Raw genomic sequence first — 22193 nt, forward strand, 5'->3', positions numbered from 1 at the left:
CTCGTCACTGACTGAGCTCCTGAGGACAAAATCTGGAGTTGTCCATCAGGCTGGAAGGCAGAAGGACAAAAAGGGACTCCAAAGTACTTCTCCTTTGAGCATACACATACCTCCAACAAGAGAAAACCAAGGATAAATTGGAGAACCTCCCCCAGTAGGATATTACATGTATTTCATGGGATGAAGTGATGGTTTACACTCAACTGCTTGTAAAGAACTTTTAAAAGCAAATTTCAATTCTTAAATAAAATTATGAGTGGAGAGCTAATATTGTGTAGAACAAAACCATGACGAAATGTGATACATACAACCCTGTCAGTTCAAAGCACGCAGCAAGCCAGATTTTGGTTTCCTCACCACAAGCTAAGCTGGGCAAATCTCTTAAAAGTTAAAAGGCTCTGGATGGATTTTCATTTTGAGATTGAAACATTCTGCACTGTGATCAACTTCAGTGGATTAGTTGTGATTTATATTAAAGCAGTTTAAAAAGCCAATCTGATCTTCCAAACATCTTCCACACTCAAATTCAAATGTTTCGTTGCTGTCATGTGCTGAAGGACACTGAATTCTTATCCTATGGATTCTCCTTCTTATTCCCTATAGACACCCAATAGTGTAGACTACTACATCTTATATAAACTATAGCAGCAACAACTTGGCAAGCTAATGTAGATCATGTTTTGCCTTTTTAAAAACTCAAAGCAGATTAAGGGTTTGTATTTCACTTCCATTCATCTGAATTACAGTTCCATCATAGGAAGTGAATGCTTATCTGGATGCTCATTTGCACTGAAGGTTCATCTCTTGATGCAAGCAGGATGAAACCACTTGCAGGGCTTGATCCTTGAAAACAAAAGAGAAAAGCACAGGATGAAATCCTGTATCCTTCTCTGAGTTCAAGGGGATGTTTGGTCTTCAGTAGAATTAGGCACTAATTCATTACTCTTCTCTATCACACCATTTTTTGGTGTGTACCAATATTTATGCTGTACAGTTAACAAAAAGACAGGAATTCACATGTAAATATTTTTCATTTTTCTATTGAAAATCACCTCAATTTCCACCTGCACTTACCTTTGGATGAAAACTATGCAGATAGTCCCACCAGATGGGATATGCAGATAGGCCGAAAAAACCACACAAACTATTATTTTACAGGAGAGAATACTAAACTCATCAATCATCAGTATTTCATACAAGACTGGCCCCACCTCAACAGGAACCACAGGCTGTTTCAACAGAAAGACTAAAAACTGGTAGGAAGAAAAAAATATTTTTATCTCAGTTTCACACAGTGGAATTTAATTTAGCTTTCAAGAAAGATCAACACCGCTTTCATAATTCTTTAAGCAATGTTTATAAGACCATTAATTGTGCTTTGTTAAACACCTTATTTCAGCTATTTAGATGTACCTTAATATCTTTCAGGTGCACTGGAATTCATTATCACTTTATTCAACATCATATAAAAGATATATATAAATAATACAATTCATAGCTCAGAAAGAGGAACTGTTATGTCTTTCACAGTTCATAATCTGACAAAAGTTCTTGAAAATTTAGCTGTACTGCTACAACTTAGTAGAACAGCACCGAAATGAGGAACCTTAGTGTTATCCTAGGAAACAGAAATACTCTGTTTTGTTGTGTTTGTGTAAGGGAAAGAAAGCTCAAGGGGGAAACTCATGTGCACCAGTTCTGCACAGTGAAAAGCCATGCTCACAGAAGAGTCAGTGCAGCACGGAAGTGACCTTTCAGGAGTGGATCTTGGGATAAAAGGTGCAGCTTAAAGAAGCACCTTTGAGGTATATCTAACTGGAACTACAGGTGATCAAAAATAATAATAAGGAGCAATGGTGAGTCTTCGCTTCTGTAAAATACTTCATGGTGGTTTCATTCATCAGGATTCCTTCTTTTCCTCCACTTCTAGCAGATCATCAAGGAATTCCACAACTTCACCCTAGAAATTATTAAATTTAACAGAAATAAATTAACCCCCAAAATCGGTGGGAATTTCTGCTATTTTAATAAAAAATAAACTGTAATAATATGTGTGCAAATATTTTTAACACCCTCCATGCAGACACTAGTGCAACAAATCTATAAAATGCAGCTAAATGCTCCATACTGGCATAGCACAAGACTTGCAGTGACACAGACCTTAAAAGGAGAAAATGTTATACACTTCACAGTAAATTCTCTCATACTTTTACAGGTACTTGAATAGACAATGAAATCCTCAAACTTAGAGAGGAATAAATGTTTAAAGCACCTGTTAAATTAGGAAGTTGTTAGAATGCCACAAAACATTTAAAAATTTAGAAAGCTTCAAAATTTGAAGCCAAAGCGTTTTGTAGAGCCATAACTTTGACTTTGGATGTCTGCTCTAACCGTTTACATCCCCTGTCACACCCTTCAACACACACCTTCTCCATTTTCAACCACAGATCTTCACAAGCCATGCTTCAATGCAGCAAAAATGTGAAGAACCAGAGATACTATAATGTTTTCCATACTGGAAACAAATACACTGAGTTTAGATTCAGACCAGAAAATTTACAAGCTCCACTCTGCTAACACGGGGCACCAACACAACGTAGCAATCCAATTTTATTTAAACTACTCCTAACGAAGTTCTGTGTCCTATACCTTAGTAAAATGTCCTCCTGCATTCCAGCCTGAGTACTCTGGGATGACACAGCCCCACTGGCTGGAACTTACTGTCTTGTCAACTGAACTACAGTAACTGAGTTAAAACCTTCTGTGATCACTTCTAACACAAGGTAACACCTTCAAGAGGTGAAAGCAGGTTGTCAACAGCACCTGTGCAGCAGCATCTCCTACTACTCAAAACTGCCTGTACCAGCCCATCTGCTGGCACCCTCAGAAACACCAGTATTTTCTGGTTTGCTTTCCATGCACAGTTCAGAAACACTGCCTGAGAGGGGAGCCCCTGTGGGAATACCTGTGCCCATCCTCACTTTTTGATACAACTTAAAGTAGAGAGATGCAGATGCTCAATGCCACACTTCCAACCTTTTACTGTAGTAACTAAAATGTTCTGATAAACTCTTAATTTAACTCTGTTTTCTTTCAACCTTTCTGTCCCTTCTTTCTTGACAGAAAACTACTGTCCGAAAAGGTCTTAAGATATAATTTAGGTTTTTTCCAAAAGAAATTGTCATTTTCTGCTGGAAAACCTGATCAGCTTGTACTCAAGCCTCATATTTAAATTAATGAGAACTTATACCAGTTATGTTGAAAGCAAGTCATCCTTGTTTGGATGCTCATTTCCCTTCTTTACTTCACCACCCATTCCAAGTCTGTGAACTGTATTGGACTTCTGAGTCTGCTCAATTGATGCTTACAATCCCAATTACATTTTTAGGACATTTTTGTCTAAATAAGCATCCCTTCAAAAGACAGCATCTTCTAGACACATTCTGGGAGTCAAAATTTTACCAATTTCTGTTCTGGTGAGAAAAGGACATTAAAAATCTGTCAATGAAAACAAGAGGAAATAGAGAATTTTTTTCTATTTGGAATACAATAATGGTATTATGGATATTGTGATTAAAAAGTATTAACATCACACTTTTAGGAAGTATGACTAGTCAGGAGACAACGAAACTAAGCAAACAAAAATAAAAGCAGGAGGAAAGCTGGCTGAATTAGCTGCTGTTCTTATTTTCTGCTTCACAGTTCCATCTGAAAAGACCACTGAGATTTTGAAACTATGAAGTGATTTTAGCAAGTCCTGAAGGATGGCAATTTGTTGTGCTTTGAATTAAATCAAAATATTTAATTATCCAACATATTATTGTCACACTCATCACTAAGACAGAAGACACACAACATACAGACAAAATTCAAGGTTTTTTATTTCCGGTATGTTTTCAAATCCAGAAATATGTAAGAAATGAAAAAGGATATTTAAATGTAACAATATTAGGAAAAAACCCCTAAACAACCTGAAATCTGAAATTTCTAGTGTCTGAAACTGAGATCTAAAGGAAAACATTGCAGAAGCTATTGTGGTCTAATTAGATGTACCGAGGAATAAGAGAGGTTGAAATATGGCAAAAATATAAAAACAGTTGCTGAAACAATATACATAAAATATGCTGCAATACAACTGAGTAATTGCCTGGATGTTGGTTATTTTGGAAAAGGCAAAATCTCCAGATTAAAGACAAAAACCCAGTTAAAATATTTTTTGCCTGCGCCTTCACAATCAAAATGTGAAACATTTGCAAGTTGTCACTAGAGAGGTTGGCAGCCCAATGAAAAGGTGATAACTCTGCCTCAGAGGAGGTGATCATATTGTCACACAGGCAATTGTGACCAGGCCAGCACTGTCCTTGTCGCATTAGCACTCACTTCACACTGCACCAGACATCTAGCATGGCTGAACTCAGTACATACTCCACAGGTGTTCATTCCAGGGAAAGAAGCCTTCTGTCTGCTGATATCCAGTAACTTCGTGCTGATCTACGCCAGCAGACCTGGAGTCTGAAATGAACCTTTGATACGATTTACTCCCTCAGTGAGACAGAGTCCCTCCTCTCACCTGTGTGTTCTTTGGCTCCTCCCTACCTTCACAGGAAGAACATCCAATCTGCCATGCAAAGTCGGCTGCAAACCCTTAATTCTTTCCACTGCCAGCTACCCGAGGGCACAACAGCCACCAGCTCCAAGGCAGGGAACACAGACACACCGCTCCAGCCCAGGGCTGATGTAAACCATGGTGAGCAACCCATGGCCCAAAGGGCGACGCAGACGTCTGGCTGCTAGGTAGGAGATCAGGAGGGGAAGTCTGGCTAGCTCGGGAAGAGAAGGATTTGCTGCCAGACCAGTACAGGAGTGATGGTCAGGCAACCAACAAGTGGGAAGTACACACAGGTGGGCTGCTTGGTCAGCTGCAGGCAAGCATTTCCTCCCTGCCCAGCCCTTGGTCCACAGTCGTGTCCTTCAGGTTGGCCAGATACGGGTTGAGCAGCTCTGTGGCACCCCACAACCTCCCACCCTCTGCTTCCAACCTCTTCCCTCTCCCAGTCCAGGAATGGTCAGTGGAGAGTGGGACTGACAGACCAAGGATGTATGGGAAAAGATGGAAGAGGTATAGCCTGAAATATGAGAGGTGTGATATCAAGCAGAAAAAGAGGAATGTTCCCAGACTGGTGTGAGTGGCCTCAGGAATCAGAGAAGCTGATCTGTCCAACTGGAACCCTTAATTATCTGTTAGATATGCAAAGTGAACACTCTTGGTGTCGATTAACAATGAAATAGAGGCACAGACAGAAAGAACAAACTCTGTGCCACAGTAATTAATTCAAGAAGGTTTTACCAAGGGCATGTGAGTAGGTGGATTATAATAAAAAATAATCTTAAAATAGAGTTCTTGGTCAATTCTGAATAAGGTAACCCAGGCTAGTGAGACTGGGGCACCATCATATGGGAAGCAAGAGCACTGGAAAAAAAAAAAAAAAAAAAAAAGACCTAAAAAGGAGAAGATTGCCTCACTTAGCACCTCAGTGTACTGAGTGTCCAAGACCATGATATACATTGGGCCAGGCCCTTCCTTATGCAACATTAAATGTCACATTCACAAAACACAGCTTTTTTAGAGAAACAACTGTACTTTGGAGACTCCTAGCCAACTATTAAAATAAAACACCAAAGAGGAAGAGCTACAAGTACCTGGCACTGTTACGGCACACTTGAGGCTGATGGTCCAGCACCAACTTTCTTTCAACAGCATCATTTAAAAACAGTAGCCAGCAGCAGTTGCACTGCCCACTGACAGAGCCAGACACTTTGCCACTGCTTGCAATGATTGCCTTCTGCAAATGCAAGCATTAATCATTCACGGGTCCTTGTCTCCACCTATAATCTGTTCTGCCCTTTCTCAGTGTGGACAGGAAAAGCTATGGGACACAATTAGCTTTCTTTTAAGAGCTCATACTTTCCAATGCAGATCTGTTGATGGCCTCTCCTATAGGGATTCTGTATGTACTGTAGTGGGGTAGTTCATTCTTCAGGGAAGCAACAGAGAAGATAATAAAAGACAGTGTTCTAGAATGAATTAAGATCCACAAAAAATTATTATTATGGACATGCTTTTATGTGTGATTACCAATGAATAAATATGAAACAGCTTCTATTCTAATTTATCCAACAAACAGCCTTAAGAGACAACACACAGAGCATGAAGAATTGGCTGTATCTTTGTTTCCTTATAATCTATGACCTAGAAGAAAAATATTTAGTTCACAAAGTGTCCCTCGGTTCTCCTTCAGAGCAAAAACTCAAATTTTGCTAAAGTTCAAAGACATCAATGATTAGAACCTTGTTCAACAGTGAAAGCAACAGATTTGATTCCCTCATGTACTGGGTGTAGGTGGTCAGGTTGTGGTAGTGAGAAGAGCGGCCTCTAGGTGAGGAGCTGGCAGCCCTGTAATTAATTATTGTTCTGTAACTGCCCTAGTAAGTAATGGGAGTAGTCACAATGATCAGGCTGTGAAAACCAGCAGATTTTGTTCAAGAACAAATAATCACCTTGCAAGAGTGAAGGCTAAGGCTTGATATGGATGACTGTGGAGGACATTTGCTCCATGGACCTGACAGAGCCTGCACATATACACCACAAAGCTCACTGGCCTAATGTTTTAGAGAGGGAAAACATTATTTCAGGGTAACAGTAAGGCATGTGTCAATTAGTGGCTCAGCCTGAAAGGTTTATTCAGCCCTCAACCAAGAGAAAGTTTCTTGATCTAACCTTCAGTTAAAATCTGAGAGTTAACTGTAACCACCTCAAAGACCTGCCAGAACTTCCATAAGCTGTACAGTCCAGACTGGACATTCTTCACATTCTAGCTGGGGAAAAAATATAAAAATTCTTCAATTTTTTGTGCAGAAAAATTACTTGACCCTTAACTTATTTCTTTTTCAGCTACTTAGTCCACAGTGTGCCCAACTGCCCCATGCTTATAGGGCTTTTTTTTTTTTTCTTCAGTATTAAGAGAGCTTAGTTGTTTTTTACATGAATATTAACTACTTTCTCAAATATTTTTCCACTTCATATCAATTATATATTCTGATATATTCTTTAACTGTTTTTTCCCATATATTATGGGAGACTACAGTACACGGCAGTTATTGCAGTAGTATTTTACAGTAAACCAGTAAATGTGCTTTCCTTTTAACTTATTTATAAGACCTATAAAACCTGAGTCAACTCAGTTTTAGAGGGACTTCAACATTGCTCCAACTGCACTGAAAGCAGAAGCCTTCCAGCAGCCTTGCTTCTGAGCTCTGCTTGTCCTCTCTGGCCTGCTTTATGTCTTATGCAGAAGTGTAAGAAAATCTGGGCAGTAGCAGTTCCTCCTAATTGCCAGTACCTGCAGCTTGGGGCCATCCTGGCATTTAAGCCCAACCATGCTGGCAGCTTTGCTTGTATGATGGCTTACATACATCAGCAGAAGCAAGAGGAGAAAGCAGAAAGACCCAGCCATATGAGAAGAATCTCCACTAGAAAATGTTGATGGGAAAAAAAAAAAACAACCACCTCATCTTATTTTTTCTTTTAAAAAGTGTGTGTTGAACAGGGACCACAACACTGCCCATTAGCTGGCAAATCTCTCTGGAACAGCTGCCACCAGCTCTTCTCAGGGCAGCAGTGCTGCTGGAGCTGTGCTGGTCTGAGGTCACAGGCAGGGCAGGGTTTACAGGTCTGCACTTACCACTTGTTGTTACAAGCACGCTTGTGTAAATCATTTGAACATATGCAAGGAGTGAGTTAATAAAGCTCAAAGTATGTTATTAGCAACTCCCAAACAGAAAAATAGGCTGAACTCAGATTACTATTTGCTATCAGTATTCCACTGGGGCCCTCGTGTTTTGATGCTTATGTCCTCTTTCCACCAGTCACATCAGTTCAGTACTTATTCTTCTTTGCATTACATGAATGTGATGAAACAGAGCATTTTAATTTCAGCCACTGTACAAATGGAACACACACTATATACAAATAAAAAGATGTCCAAAAAAAGTGAGTCAAAGCTGCCAACAGCTTTTCACCTACTGATTAAGTACTGAAAGAAAAATCATATTGTAGGCTCATCCCTGCCAAATAGTTGTGGTTCTTATGCATTTTAGAGCAGCTAAGTAGCTATCTCTCCCCCAGAAAAATTCCATAAGGACACTGATTTTATGGGCCAAAAATATGTCTCATTCAATTAGTGTGGTGTTGGAGTTACATCTACACTAGCTGAGTGTCTGGTTCTTAACAGCATTTTAGATTGCCACTTAAATCTGTGCAGTACCAGGAGCTGTATCCATGATAGCCTTGATGCATTACACATCTGAACAGAAATCAAGAAGCTTGTCTATCCATGGCCAACCAAGATGGAAACACTGTAATGTTCTTTTAACTTCCCTGTCGAAAGCTGCAAGGATATTTAAGAATAATTACTTTTTCTTAAACGTAATTTGTAGCTAGCTGGCGCTAATATTCTGTCACCTCTACTGTGTTAAATGTTTGAATTAGGAGTTTTTCATTTCCTTGTGGAAAAACATTAATAGAGTAACACAAGCAGGACAGTATTTCTTATAGTAACATATGCAAAAATCATTACTGCCTGTTCCAGCCTCTGCAATTACTGCTATGTATTCCTGTAGAAGCCAAATGTTTTCCCTCGCTTTGCTAAGGGGATTTAGAAAGACACATGGATGATTTGGGATACAGGAGCACTGGGAAGTCTGGATAAAATGAAATTCTCCACTTGAAAATAATGACACTCACATAGGAAGTGATCCTCTTGCCACATCAATCCTTTCACTTCCGTCAAGGGAAAAAGAATTATTTTTTTCCTGCAGATTATCTTGTGGGCTATCTTACTGGCCCACAAGAAACTTCACAAACAGAAAACATGGACCACAGAAACTCACAGAAAGTATGGCCTGTGGCCCAAGGAGCACATGGTTTAAATAAACAGAGTGCACTTAGAAGAGAGCTTGCCTCCATCCTTAACAATTTTTAATAAAGTTTTTACTGTAATGCCTTATCTGGAGTTTTCATCAGTTTTCAACATTCCTATGGAACAAACTTTTCTATCTGTGCCAGGAGAAATATTAAACAAAATAAAAATTCCACTTAAACTACCAGGTCCTGCCCATAGAGCAGAAACTGCAAGGTAGTGGTTTTACCTTTGTGCTATTCCTGCTCTGTCTGCACTCCCTGGAAGTCTCCTGCAGACAAAGACAAGTTCTGGTAGCCAGGGATTTATGAGTTCACTACCAAAAGCCAGAGCTAAGCCAGAGGCATGGACAGCCTCCATCCCCCACAGGTTTTTGGGCTGTAGGAAGGGAGGGCACAGCAGCCCTTCAGCTTTTCCCCTGAGAAGAAGAATGGTAACTTTCCTAAACAAAGAGAGTGTGAGGTAGAGATCTCTGCAGCATAAGCAGGCCCAGTAATTTTGGTTGTTTAATCCAAACATATAATCCAGTGTAATGTGACTTCCTTGTCAGCCGAAAAGTTTAACTGAGGTTTACACTGCACCACCCTCCTGAAGTCTGTAAGGTCATTTGTAATTGCCCTGGTGAAAGGGGCTACAGGAATGAACACCAGCAACTGAATGCTTGTTTATTCTACACACAGTGATGGAGGCTGAAGATTGTCCTATAACCCCTTCTTCTACCAACATATGGGGAAAACCCTCAAAAAGGATTTCTTCACCCCCTCCTTAAATATTCATCCCTGTGTTTTGAAGCACAGATAGGTCAGAAAGAAAAAAGTACAAATTAAATCAATGCCTAACATAAGAAAACATCATGGACAAAGCACAAACCAACAATGGAATATAAAAAGTGCTCAAGTATTTCACACCTTGATGAAAATCCATACAGACTAGTCCTCATCTAAGCTTAACCTTAAAGCAAGCTTAATAAGCTGTCTTTCAGGGGGCTTTATCACAATGGAAAGCCTTCCTGTAGTCTGGTAATCTTGCAATGGAATTTTACATAGAGTCGTTTTCAGATCACAAGAATACTGAAGGCAGCACAGACATTACTTCTCTGCTGTAAAATATTCTCTCTCCCTATGTGCTGGATAACAAAATTTGCAAAGGTGTTTTCATTTTTTAACATAAACCATCTTCATCTTTTCTAACTAGAAAAGACTTCTGCAGTGCTCTTTACAGATACCCTTGACTCATGTCATAACAGAGCACAACTCCTTCTTTGTCAATGCCAGCAACATTTCATCATTTGAAGATTTTTCTAAACCTCTAAATGAAAGGACCCAAAATCAAAGCAAAAGGCAATCCAAAACCTCTCATAAATTATACTTTAATTTCAGCTGCGGAAGGAAATGCCCTTTCAACAATTAAACTACTTTTCTTGCACCAAACTAAAAAAATCCCTCCTACATATTTTCCAGTGTAAATAGTAGTCATTATATGTTATTTGACCATGAATTCCAACCATCTAAAAAGCATTAATGGGTAACCAAAATGCCACTGAGCAGAAGAAAATAACAAATAACAAGATTTCCTTTGGACAAAAACTACAATTTAGGTGGTTACTTCTGGACAAAACCATAAGGACCTTTAAGTCTAATTTAAATAACACTTCAGAAAAAAAATCCACACCCCCTTCTGGCCCCTGTAAAACACCAAACCCAGAAAATCATTTGGTTTAAATATATATGCACCATTTCTCTGCCCCCTGGTGTTACAACTCGAAAACTGGTTTTCCTTTCTTTTCTGTGGGCTCAGTGCATTATACATTTACCTTTGTGTTAATTCTGTCCATGTTTTTTAAATGGTACATGATGTTCTTTGGGTTTGTTCTTATATTCCACTTACCAAACAAAAATTTATTAAAAATTGGTCGAGGTTACAAGATTTTTCCATATTAGTGAAATCCTGGAATTACAGCTACATATCATCTTCACTTTAAACGTGATTGATGCTTTTTTTTACCCTGATTTAATTTCTAGAAAACTCACCTCATCATCATCCATCAGATGTTCCTTCGCGAATTCATACAGTTCCAGCTGGAGTGTGGTAATGTTGTGGTATCGAACTGCCTCCTATCAAAAAAACCCCCAAATTTCTGTTACTTTAGGGTAGCAAGACAGGTGGGTGTCATCCCATGCCTCCTGAAACTATCCCAGTGAAGTCACACCCAGACCTAGTAAAGGCAGATCCCAGGCAGGGGTCACAGTGTTTGAGAAAGGAAACAGCAAAACAGCAGAGTATTCCAAACACTTCTGTGGATCTTCCTAAGCACAGGCTCTCTCACTGCAAGAACAAAGCACTCTCCTCCTTCTCAGGTTTCAAAGCACTGGCGAGCCTGAGAATAGGGAATGAGACTGGCAGGGCTGAGCAGCAGCCTGTGCCTGCATTCCAGTGGGCTTTGGACAGCAGAAAGCCTCTGTCTCCCTGTGCTGGCTATGGCCGCAGGCAGTTCTGGGAAAGAGACACACTGAGCTGTTTGGCATGATAATGACTCACCAGCCCAGCCTGGGCTAGGGAAACTCTGCAAGGTCACTCACCTGTCCCTCCTCACTGCCCTGCTGTGTGCCCGGACAGCACAAGTAGCTCTCATACTCTCACATTTGTGAGTACCAGCTGCCATCTACTTTGACTATTCTATTTAACTCCTGTTGGGGAAGAAAACTCCCCAAAGGAGACTCCCAATTTCCCAAGAACATCTAAAGGTTAGTGCCAGAGACAAATGTTGCCGTCACCCCATTACCATTTCTTGAAAATAAACCAGATGTATTATTGTTTTCAAGGCAAGTGAATTAGGACAGCAAGCAACTTCTGTTTCTAGCTACATAGATCAAAGTACAAGAAAATACAGCTGTGTGCATTTAATATTTTGTATTTTAAAATCAAATTATCTGTAGCCCCCAGCTCCAGAAGTTATCAATGAAACATTCAGAGTGCATGTGTAGGGCCCTTGTTCTGACCCCTCTGCACTCATATGCCAAATATGTCTGCGGTTTGCTGTTTCATATTGTTGCCATCCCTCACTCCCACCACCACCAAACTTTGTCTCCAATATGGTTATAAAGCACCATTCTGCTCGCAAAAGCAGTGATAAAGGAGCAGTCTCCTCTCCAGTGAGCTCAGACTTGCTGCTGCTGCCTGAAAAAACCAAATGCATTTTTTGCTGCCTTTTGTCTCATTGGCCCTGCAGGGCAGGCCTGGATTCCCACTGTGCCAATAAAGCGTATGCTCCAAGAGGCATGACTAGAAGGCACTAAATTTAATTTGTAGAACATGTATTGCTAATGACTAACTAGTTGTACAGCCCATATGACATGCCTAAGCAGTCGGTTAGTGTCACAATTTAGCTGCATGACTTAAATCCTGGTAACAAGAAACATTGGAAAATCTAATTTGGTATCACAGTGCAGGTTGTAAAATTTCCCCGGACATGGAAATGTAAGAACAGCATTAAAACCCATTTTTAAAATAGTTTTCCAAAGCCAGATGACAACTGGTGCTGGATGGACTGGTGTCTTCTTTACAGCAAGCATTTTAATTTAGATAATTAGATCCAATACAGTCCTGGGCCTTTTTCCATCCTCATCCACCCAACTGTGTTCTAAATGGAGTAAGTGGAAAGTCAGTTTAGCTGGAGTTACCATATTCAGACACATTCTAATGCCCACAGAACCTGAAATAACAAGCGAGTGGGCAACTATGTGTTGGCAAATAATGATTCACAAAAGCCTGAATGTCACTCAGAGATTTCATCATCAGAGATTTTAGGGGCCAGCTGCTTTATTTATAAAGGTACATAAAGATATAAGTATGCCTAAGTGTCAGAGAAGTACCAGCATGAGTTTACTTCTCATCATATATTACATGTCAACATAGCATATTTCAACAAAAAGGGAAGAGTTAGAATGACATTCACTGCTGTTTACATGACACACTACATCTCTGTGTACAACTTTCTATATGATTTTAATAAAACAATTTTAATAAAAACCCCAGAACCAGAAAGTATCTCACATTTTCCCACTGAGTTTCAGAGAAATAATTGAATGTGTCTAGAAGGCATTTTAGGTAATTCACCTACCAATCTGGGCTGAAAATCTTCCTCTTTAAGTCCCCATTTGTCTTTGTGGTACCGGTAATAGACCATGTTCTGTTTCATTACTTCATCTTTCTCGTCAAACAGAAGGTAACTGGCAGCACAAGAAGCTGCATTCTTCATGTCATTCACTAATAAACACACACCGAAAAATCCAGGTAAGGTAAATGAAAAAATTCCTGCTATTATCTAAGCTCTGGAACACTCAAATGGAAACACAGCCCATACTCTACCTCCTCACCAGCTGCATAGAGGAAAAAAATTGCTCCCCCAAAATTATATGCTATTTTTGTTCTGAAACACATAAGGCCACGATTCAAAAATCATCATCATCATCAACCTCTGATGGTTTTCTATGAAAATCCTAACCAAATGTTCCTCCCAGGTATCCCAGTATCAGCCCACAGCTTGGTGATACGCACTGGGGCAATTACGTAAAAAACAAACAAAAATATATTAAACCCCTCCTTACTTCTCTGTAGTAGGATTAATAAAGAGGGAAGAGTCAAGGTGTAAAGTGTGTAGTCAAACAACACAAGCAAGAGTCATTAATGGCTTGATGCTACATGGCTGATGTGTCTTCCCTTTGATATTGGAGCCTGCAGGAACAGCTGTGCAGGCTACATGTGCTCTTTACACTGCAAGCAGCTCCTCAAGAAACCACAACTTTCACTGATAAATCTTCCTATCAAATATGTCATCACTGAGTACTGAAGACTAAAATTTCTGTTAAGTGGTCCCCTCTTTCTTCAAAATCCATTTAGCCCCATTCTAACAGGATGATAAGAATCACTAGGAAAAAGCAAATAGTATGAAATACTCTGTATGTCTGTCTGTGGAAAAAAATCTGTCCCATGTCTGTTAACTGCAGTGATAACAGGGTGCAAAAGACACCAGGAAACTTAGATTTTCTGTCCCAGAAGAGTTTAAAATGCAGATTCTGGAGGCCGCTACTTACATTCTAAAGCATAAAATTAGAGGGAAATATTATGAATGGAATCTGATCATCCAACATCAGTGTTATTTAAGCACAAAAAATTACTACTTACATTTATAATATGCAAACTGCAAGTAATGGTACATGGTGGCCACAAATTTTTCAACGACAAAGCCTCCTACAATGGGTGTCAGATTGCTCTCACACTGCACTTTGCATGCAAGGACTTCAACATAATGATCTGGAAGGAAGAAAACAGCAACAGAGGATATGGGTAGCACAGAGTGAATTGTTATAATCACTCCCATTAGTCACCCATTAAAATTTGGCCTTATAATGCTCTCCTGGGTCCTGTGCATCTGGATCTTGCTGCTTGGAAGTACTGCGAATCTACAACACCATCTGAAGCATGAAGGTACTAGGCCCTTCTGTAAAAATCTGTGTGGCTGACTTTTAAGGCATCAGAGCTGGAATTCCAGAGAACTGAGCACTTAGGTTTCACTGACACCTACAGGCAGCATGTGGTTGGTGAGTTTTATACAGTATCACACAGTACTACATTATGTCCTAGCTGTAAACTTCACAGTGCTTTCTTTCCTTTTCTAAATTTTGCAAACCTTAGCAATTTCATTACATTATTGCACAAATAAGGTCCCCATGCTGCCGAGTACAACTGTGTCACACACAGATACAACAGGTGATTGCAAAATAGACCTCCAGAGATGGCTGCATTATGGGCCCAGACTTTGGATGCTTTAAGGGAGAAGAAAGAGGAGAATATGCTGCTCACCACAGAAAAACTTTCAGACAAGAACATGTAAGTTCAAAGCTTACCCAGTTTAAAAATTGCTATATATAATGCAATATAGGACTATAGCTAACTTTATCTTCAAGAAAATACATTTCAAGATAACCTTCCAGCAAAAAGTTTCAAGCATTTTCTAGATATATCACATTCATCAACTGCATGGAAAATAAGTATTTTAAAGTCTTAGTTTCCCTGTTAGCCACATTTGGCAGGTGAAAGCAAGTTAGCTAAGCTTAGTTAAAAGCAAGCTTCTGACTAAGACAAAAGAACACTTTTCATCCCTGACAACTCCTAACATGAAGAACACTGAGATTAATTAAATGCAACTGCTGAAACTAAAAATAACTGGCCAAATGAAATTCCCAGACCCATCTTTTACAAGAGCAGTGGAATCTGGACACAGTAGTGTTCAATTCCAGCCAGCAGTTAAAGCCAGAGATGTGAGTCCCTCAGTGAAGTGATGCCATGCAATGAGGACAGCTGGCTTCCTAACACAACTCACTGCTCAGTGATAAATACATACCTAGTGTAAGACCCAAATACTTCTGGTTAACACTTACTGCTACATCTGCTACTACAGACCCTTGAAGGCAGAATATCTCTCCCTGGAACACAAGCATGATTCAACCCAGGCAGTGCAAATTAATCTGAGTGTTCTTATCTCAAGAGTGAAATAGTTGAAATGCAGGAACATGGACATGGTGACATCATGCAGTAATTCCTGCCTTTCCTTCCCATCACTACTGTTGGGAATTGTCCTTTCCTTTCAAGGAGGAAGAGGGAGGGTGACAGTAAGTGTCAACCACAACTGAGCATAGACATTACTCTTCAAAGTGGCTTGGGGATTATCCTGATGTCAGAGCTCTGACCCTCTAGGGAAGAAAGTCTGTGTTTCTTGCTTTACTTCCTGTGACTTGTGCTTCACTCTGTATCTGCTATCCCAGACACCTGCATGTTTTGCCCAAGAGGAAGTCAAGCCTTGAGGAATAGCCTGCAATAGCCATTCCATGTCAGCTGTACTGGTCGATACCAGCTGCACACCATAAAAAACTGAAGTTGCACATATATAAACATACTTCAGAAAAGCTTTCCCTCACCAAGACATATTATGGCTTTAGGACAAAAAGTTTGAATGTTTTTCCTTAGGGCAACTTAAAACATAAAAAGTGCAAGAGAATTTCTAAGTTTATTGAGAAAACATGCAGATGTTCTCCACAAAAATACTGCAAACAACACTGAGCTGTCAGAGCATTGGAGAAATTACTTGTTTCTTTCACTGCCAAAGAGCATAGGAAATGTGCAAGTGCCATTTTGACAACAATCAAAAAGTTGATGTCCCTTTTCCTTTGCAAAGCAATGGGGTTTTTTTGTGGGTTTTTTTGTTTTTGTTTTTGTTTTTGGTTTTTTTTGGAATACACACAAAATATAGATGTTACCTACTAGTAAAACTCAAATGTAGGAAAGATTAAAAATAGCCAATATAACTTTGTCATACTTAGGAGAAAAGAGATTAAGATCACCAGACCTACACACACCACAAAGCCGATTTCAAAGGCAGTCTAACTAACCACTGAGCCTCAAAGGTGGCCAAACTGATACTGAAATGATGGTCAAGCGATCTGGCTGGATGACCACTGCTACCCAAATGGAGCAGTTGTTATTTACACATCTATGTTACTCTGACACAGAACTTCCATGCTAATGTAAGATCTCTGTTCTTATTTCCTGATAGACCTAATTTATGTTACTGACAAGAGCAAAAAAGTAAACCAGAATTCAAACAGTGTCAAGTGAATCTAATAAACTCCTATTGGCCTAAATGAGGAACAGGATTTGGGTAACCAATCCTGTGAATAAACTGAAATGCACTTTGGGGACATGTTTCCTTCATGTTTCGTAACCACCCACCTGCAATGGAAAGATAGAAATCTTTAAAATCTGTGATCTCTCGGGAGCCCTCACAGGCTGCTATGCAGTCATCATAGGCTTTGAAAAAATCAGGAAGAGCCAGTTCCATGTCCGAGATGGATGTCCGCCAATTGTCGCCATTGTACGCTCTCACAGCCCTGACAAAGAGATTCTGAAAAATTGGCAGGAATGAATCAGCAGTAACTGACCCATGAGAAGGGTTGTGTAAACTCAAATACAGTAAGTGATGTCTCCACATTTCTGTATGAGCTGCACTCCAGATGATGTGAGAACAAATACAGGAGACTAATGGATTTTAAGAGGTATTTCCTAGAGAGCAGAGTATGTAATTCCATTTCCAATCAAAAGAAAAGCCTGCTGGAGAAAAGCAACAGTGTGAGTCTGAAGCGCAGGTTGTGACAGAGATTTTCAACGAAATCTTAAAGCCAAATGTCTGAGCTATTTTCAGCTGTGCCACTACAGCACTCATGAATTTGGATAACTAGGCACCTGCTTAGCTCCAGGAGTGTAGCAGCTTTCAGGTACGCCACTCTCTGATTGGCTGTGACTCATTTATGGAACAATGAAGTGCAGGAGAGGTGAGAATTATTGAATGCATCAAAGGCAGAACAAAGACGACTGAGATGACAAAACCAGGGAGATTAAGAACTGAGAACACATAAGCAAATGGGATCCCTAAATTTCACCCAACAGGAGGAGTAATGGAACAGTTCCAAAAGAGCAGACTTTTCTGAATAAAAAGCTTACCTCATAAGGCTTTGTCTCCAAGTCTTTAATATGCTCCTCAGCATCAGGTATGCTTTTGTAGTAGGCCATATTTCTTTGCATCATTTCATCATCTGGATGCTTCAGAAGAAATGTATGAGCTGCTGCAATAGCTTTTGGAAGATTATTAGCCTAAACAGGGACAGGGAAAAGAAGGTATTAAAAAAAAAATTAACTGGAGAAAAAATTAAACCAAAATAAAACAGGTCAAAGGTTCCCAGTTTTCTCAATGATTTTTTCCTGCATTCTCTATATTCGCAAATTTACTTCTGCTGAGAGCAGTCTCAGTAGATACAATGCTACAAAACTGACATAATTCCTCTCAGTTTTACTCCTAGCTGCAACACTGTGAATCATTTCCTTTAACTTTAGAAGTCTATCATTCTTACAGATAGAATAGACAATTGTTGTAAATCAAAAAGATTAGGTTTTATCCCTTGCCCCTCCCCTGTTCATAGAGCTGACAAGGCAATATACCAGGGCTCCTGGGAGGGATTTATCTCACAGTAAGTACTGATGCTAACCTAACCTAAGGATAGTAGTCAGGAGTCTTCACTGTTTGTGTTTACGTCACTTATTTGCCTAGCAGCACAGAGGACATTATTACAATAATATATCCTCCTTGGTGGCATTGCAAAGTTAGAACATACTGCAGAGACTTGGTCAAAAATTATGTCCTAAAGCAACTTTCTGTGCCCATTTTTAAACTAACTTTAATCCCTGTTAGATATACTTTGTGAAGTGTGCATTTCTCATTTACAACTGCACGTACTAAACACATATCTTCTTTTGTGTGCATGCCATTCATGATTTCTTAAAATTTTATATATATATACACACACATGCATATTTTCATAAATTATATAGTATATATGCATATATTTAGGAAGAGTGAGAGAGAAAGCAAAAGTCTGGGGTATTTGTGAACTGTTAAAACCCTTTTTCTAGGCTGTTCAGTGTACTGATGTACAGGTGATACAGAGCTCCCCCTCACATGTGAAATAGCTTCTGGCAGCACGTTTGAAACCACAAACAAGAATCACAGGGTGCACACGCACCCTTCTGCTTGCACCCACAAAAGGTGCCCATTGATTTTGGAAAGGAACCCGAGAGATGGCTGCAGAGGAGCAAAACTTCAACACATCCACAGCTGCTGTGCCACTAGGAGTGTCCCAGCCCAGGAGCACTGCCAGCTGCCCTTCCTGGCTGTCCCAAAACTACGTGTTTCCAGTCCGCCCCCACCGTGCTAAATGCAAAGGGAAAAATCTCAGCTGCACTTTCGTCAAATGCCTGGTTTCTTCTGTGCTGCAGCTGTAAACCTGTTTCTTTGGTAGGCTGATAAGTCTCAATTTTACTTAGGTCCATGATTCACTCTTGGTTTCAATTTTCACCTCTTAGAAAAAAAAAATTTAAAAAGGCTTTGTAGAAACACACTCCTAAGTGAACTCAGTAGCTCTGAGAAGGCTCCCTCCAGAGGAGCAAGCAGCAGTGCAGGAACAACTACTCCCAGAATCTTACAACGTGGCAAATTTCTCTGTGGAGCCCACCTGAATACACACACGGTTACTCTAAAAAATTACATAAAGCATTTCCCTCCAGCTTCTTCCTCTACTATAAATGCTGTTCGGAGGGTGGAGGGGTGGGTGAAAGGACATTCCTTTCACAAAACCACCAGCCAGGAAAAAGTCCTTTGGATGCAGCAGTTTGTAGTTCTAGAAGGCCTATTTAGAACTCCCCGAGAGAGATAAGGGCTCAGAACTGGACTGCAAATCCAGTATGAAACACAGTATAAACAAGACACAAAAGGCAAAACCACCAAACCATGCTGCTCAAACTTAATGCAAATGTGATTGAAAAAAGAGTTAAAAGGGAGGGGAGGGATTCCTCCAATTTCCCTCTCACACCTGGCAGTTACTTGACTGTATTCAAAATGATAAGAAGAAATTATATTTGGTGCTATCTGTACAGTGCAAACTTCGTATGTGCCACAAGGGGGGAATTAATAGTTAAGAAGAGGAAACATTTGCAGTGATGTCATTTTGGTATCCATATATGGCTTTGAGAATTCGAGGAATTCCTGCCCTCTCAGTTAAAAAAAAAAAAAGGCAGAGACTTTAATATATCAAGTTAAATTCTTTTGTATGGTCTTAAGGAAGGCATTAGACACCAGTGTGGTACACTGCATGTGGATCCTGTTCTGTTTTTGTGAGAACACATTTCCCTGCAAGTGTCTGGAAAAAACTGCTGAGGAAACAGCACTCCTAAAAACAGGGCAGCAACAGTTTAGATGATGTGCTTTTTCAAGAGGCAACCTCAAAATAATGGACAAGCAAACAACCCTATGTGATGTATACTGGGATACATTGGAAGCGAATCCCTAAAAGAGAAAACAATCTAACCAGAGCTCAGCTTGTTTCCTCCCCACAGAGAGGCCCTGTTTATTTCAAATGGAAATAATTGCAGTATCTGAGGGGATGGCAGCAGGGATGGACCTTGATATAGAGAACAGAAGGTGAAGATGAGAAGAGAGAAATAATCAATTAGACCCTGGACAGAAGAATGAAAAGCTAGAAAAATGGGATGAAATCTGTTATGAGAGGAGCGTGTCCCCAGCCGTGGCTGACCCAAGAGCAAAAGGTAAATACCATTCCAGGGCTCGCACTATAGTGTCCCACTTCAGCAGCCAATTTTTGCTTTGTTTCTTCTTGCAGCTGTAATGAAACTGGAGTATTCCAGGCATGAGACTATCTGCAAGTCACAGGCTGGGGGCTGCTGCACTTGAAAGAACTGGACCAGAAACGAGCAAGTGAAGAAGGTGGACACGCTGAAGGAGAAGAAGTAGTGGAGATCATTTGCAATAGCAGAGCTGTGACATGAAGAGTCTGAAAAAGGTTCCAGAGAAGGTTAGAAAGTAAGGCAGATGGAAAGATGAGAGGGGCAGGAATGACACAGCTAGTGGACACAGAGGCAGTGTCCAGTGGCCAGATGTCTAGGAAGAACTGGAAGGGCTCACTCTAGGGCATGTGCTAGATGAGTTATAAAAAACGGGTGAAGAGCGAGCTGGATGATATGTGGGGAAGCAGGGGGAAGGACAAGACATCCACTAATCCCGCTGTGGGTTACTGGAGTGGGAGGAAACAGCAGAAAGGTTTGTCAAGGAGAGAATTACAAAGTGTAGGGTTGGCAGCCATGGGGGCAAGGACTGACCATGGGGCAGGGAAGAAATGAAGATGAGGCAGATGAGAACTGGTGTGGAGGAGGTGATGGGGAATGAGGTTGTGGCCCAGAGTAACCTGCTCCGAGGGCCAGGTGTGAGGTCGGCAGGCCAGGAGGTTTTTCTAGCACTGGGGGAACGAGGCATTTGGGGTCTGTCGAGGCTGTCCTGTGACACTCCAAGCTGTCCGCCTCCACCAAGACACCGACAGGCGAGACTTCGAGAGCCTCCGACAGAGGCGAGGGGAGCAGAGGCAGGGCAGAGAGATGGGAGGAGAAAGGAGGAGGGCTCAAGAAGAGTGGGGCGGGGGGGCTCACCTTGAAGTAGGCGAACTGCAGGTACTTGTAGGGCTCGCGGCGCTGGAACTCCTCGAGCAGTTCGCGGCCGGGCTGCGCCTGTCGGAAGGCGGGCAGCCCCTGCTTGCAGCGCCGCAGGCACTGCGCCCGCCGCAGCACCCCGGACAGGAGGCGCAGCTCCTCCAGCGCGGCGCCGGCGGGCGCGGGGGGCGCGGGGGGCGGCCGCCCGGCCGCGCTGCAGTTGCGGTGGCAGAACGCCTCGCTGTCGCGAAGCAGGCGGTACAGCCGCATGCTGACCTCCAGGTAGCTGACGCTCTCGGGCCAGTTCTCGGTGCTGTACTGGTCCAGCCCGTAGCGATAGGCCGACTCCAGCGGCATCAGCTCGTCCCGCGGGAAGCTGCGGAAGCTGTAGCGCTCGTACTGCGCCCCCGCCGCCGCCAGCAGCGCCGCCAGCGCCGCCACCCACATGGCTGCGCCACCGCCACGGCACAACACGGCACAACACGGCACGGCACGGCACGGCACGGCACCACGTCGCTGGCGCTGGCGGGCCGCAGGGCCGGAGAGGCGGCCCCGGGCCGGGAGGAGGGAAGGGAAGAGCGGGCGGGCCGGGACGAAGGCAGGGCAGAGGCGGTCCCGGGGCCGGGGCGGAGGGAGAGGCGGCCCCGGGGAGGGAGCGAGGCGGAGCGGGGCGGGACGAGCGGAGCGCCGGCTCCTCGGGCCGCCCTCTGGGGCCGGAGCTGGTGCCAGCGGCGGTCGCGTCTGCGAGGAAGCTTTTCGTTGATGTGTTTTCCCAGTGTCTATGAGAACTGCTTTTTTCGCCATCCGCAATTTAGGTGTTTTGTTTGGAAAATATATGCTCTAAATGAATCTTTTGTACTCTTCAAAATTTTTTTGGTGTGTGTTTATCTACAAAATCTGTGACATGGGTTCCACATATTCATATTGTGATGACGAGCAATAAGTGCATTGTTGGAATACTCCTAGAATTCTGGACATTATTTCCCTTTAAGCTGGAATTTTAAATATGATGTTAGAAGGCATTGCAGAATTTTAAGTACTATTTCCGCCTCTTGTTGCTGTTCGATGTTTGGTTTCCTCAAGAAAAGTAACATGGAAGATCTATAAGGG

At 41.6% G+C, this 22193-nt stretch overlaps 1 protein-coding gene across 1 annotated transcript; it reads right to left on the reverse strand.

The window, feature by feature from the left end:
• Positions 1–1257: 1257 nt before the first annotated feature.
• CRTAP (cartilage associated protein) lies at positions 1258–21693 on the reverse strand. The gene is made up of 7 exons (XM_030265280.4): positions 21084–21693; positions 17535–17684; positions 16767–16938; positions 14163–14291; positions 13099–13244; positions 11009–11092; positions 1258–1960 (listed from the first exon to the last, which is right to left on the reverse strand). Exons 1-7 carry the CDS (start codon positions 21528–21530, stop codon positions 1901–1903), a joined length of 1188 nt encoding a protein of 395 aa, XP_030121140.2. The 5' UTR covers positions 21531–21693; the 3' UTR covers positions 1258–1900.
• Between the last annotated feature and the right edge of the window lie 500 nt (positions 21694–22193).

Source organism: Taeniopygia guttata, chromosome 2, assembly GCF_048771995.1.
Source record: "Taeniopygia guttata chromosome 2, bTaeGut7.mat, whole genome shotgun sequence".
Classification (NCBI taxonomy): Eukaryota; Metazoa; Chordata; class Aves; order Passeriformes; family Estrildidae; genus Taeniopygia; species Taeniopygia guttata.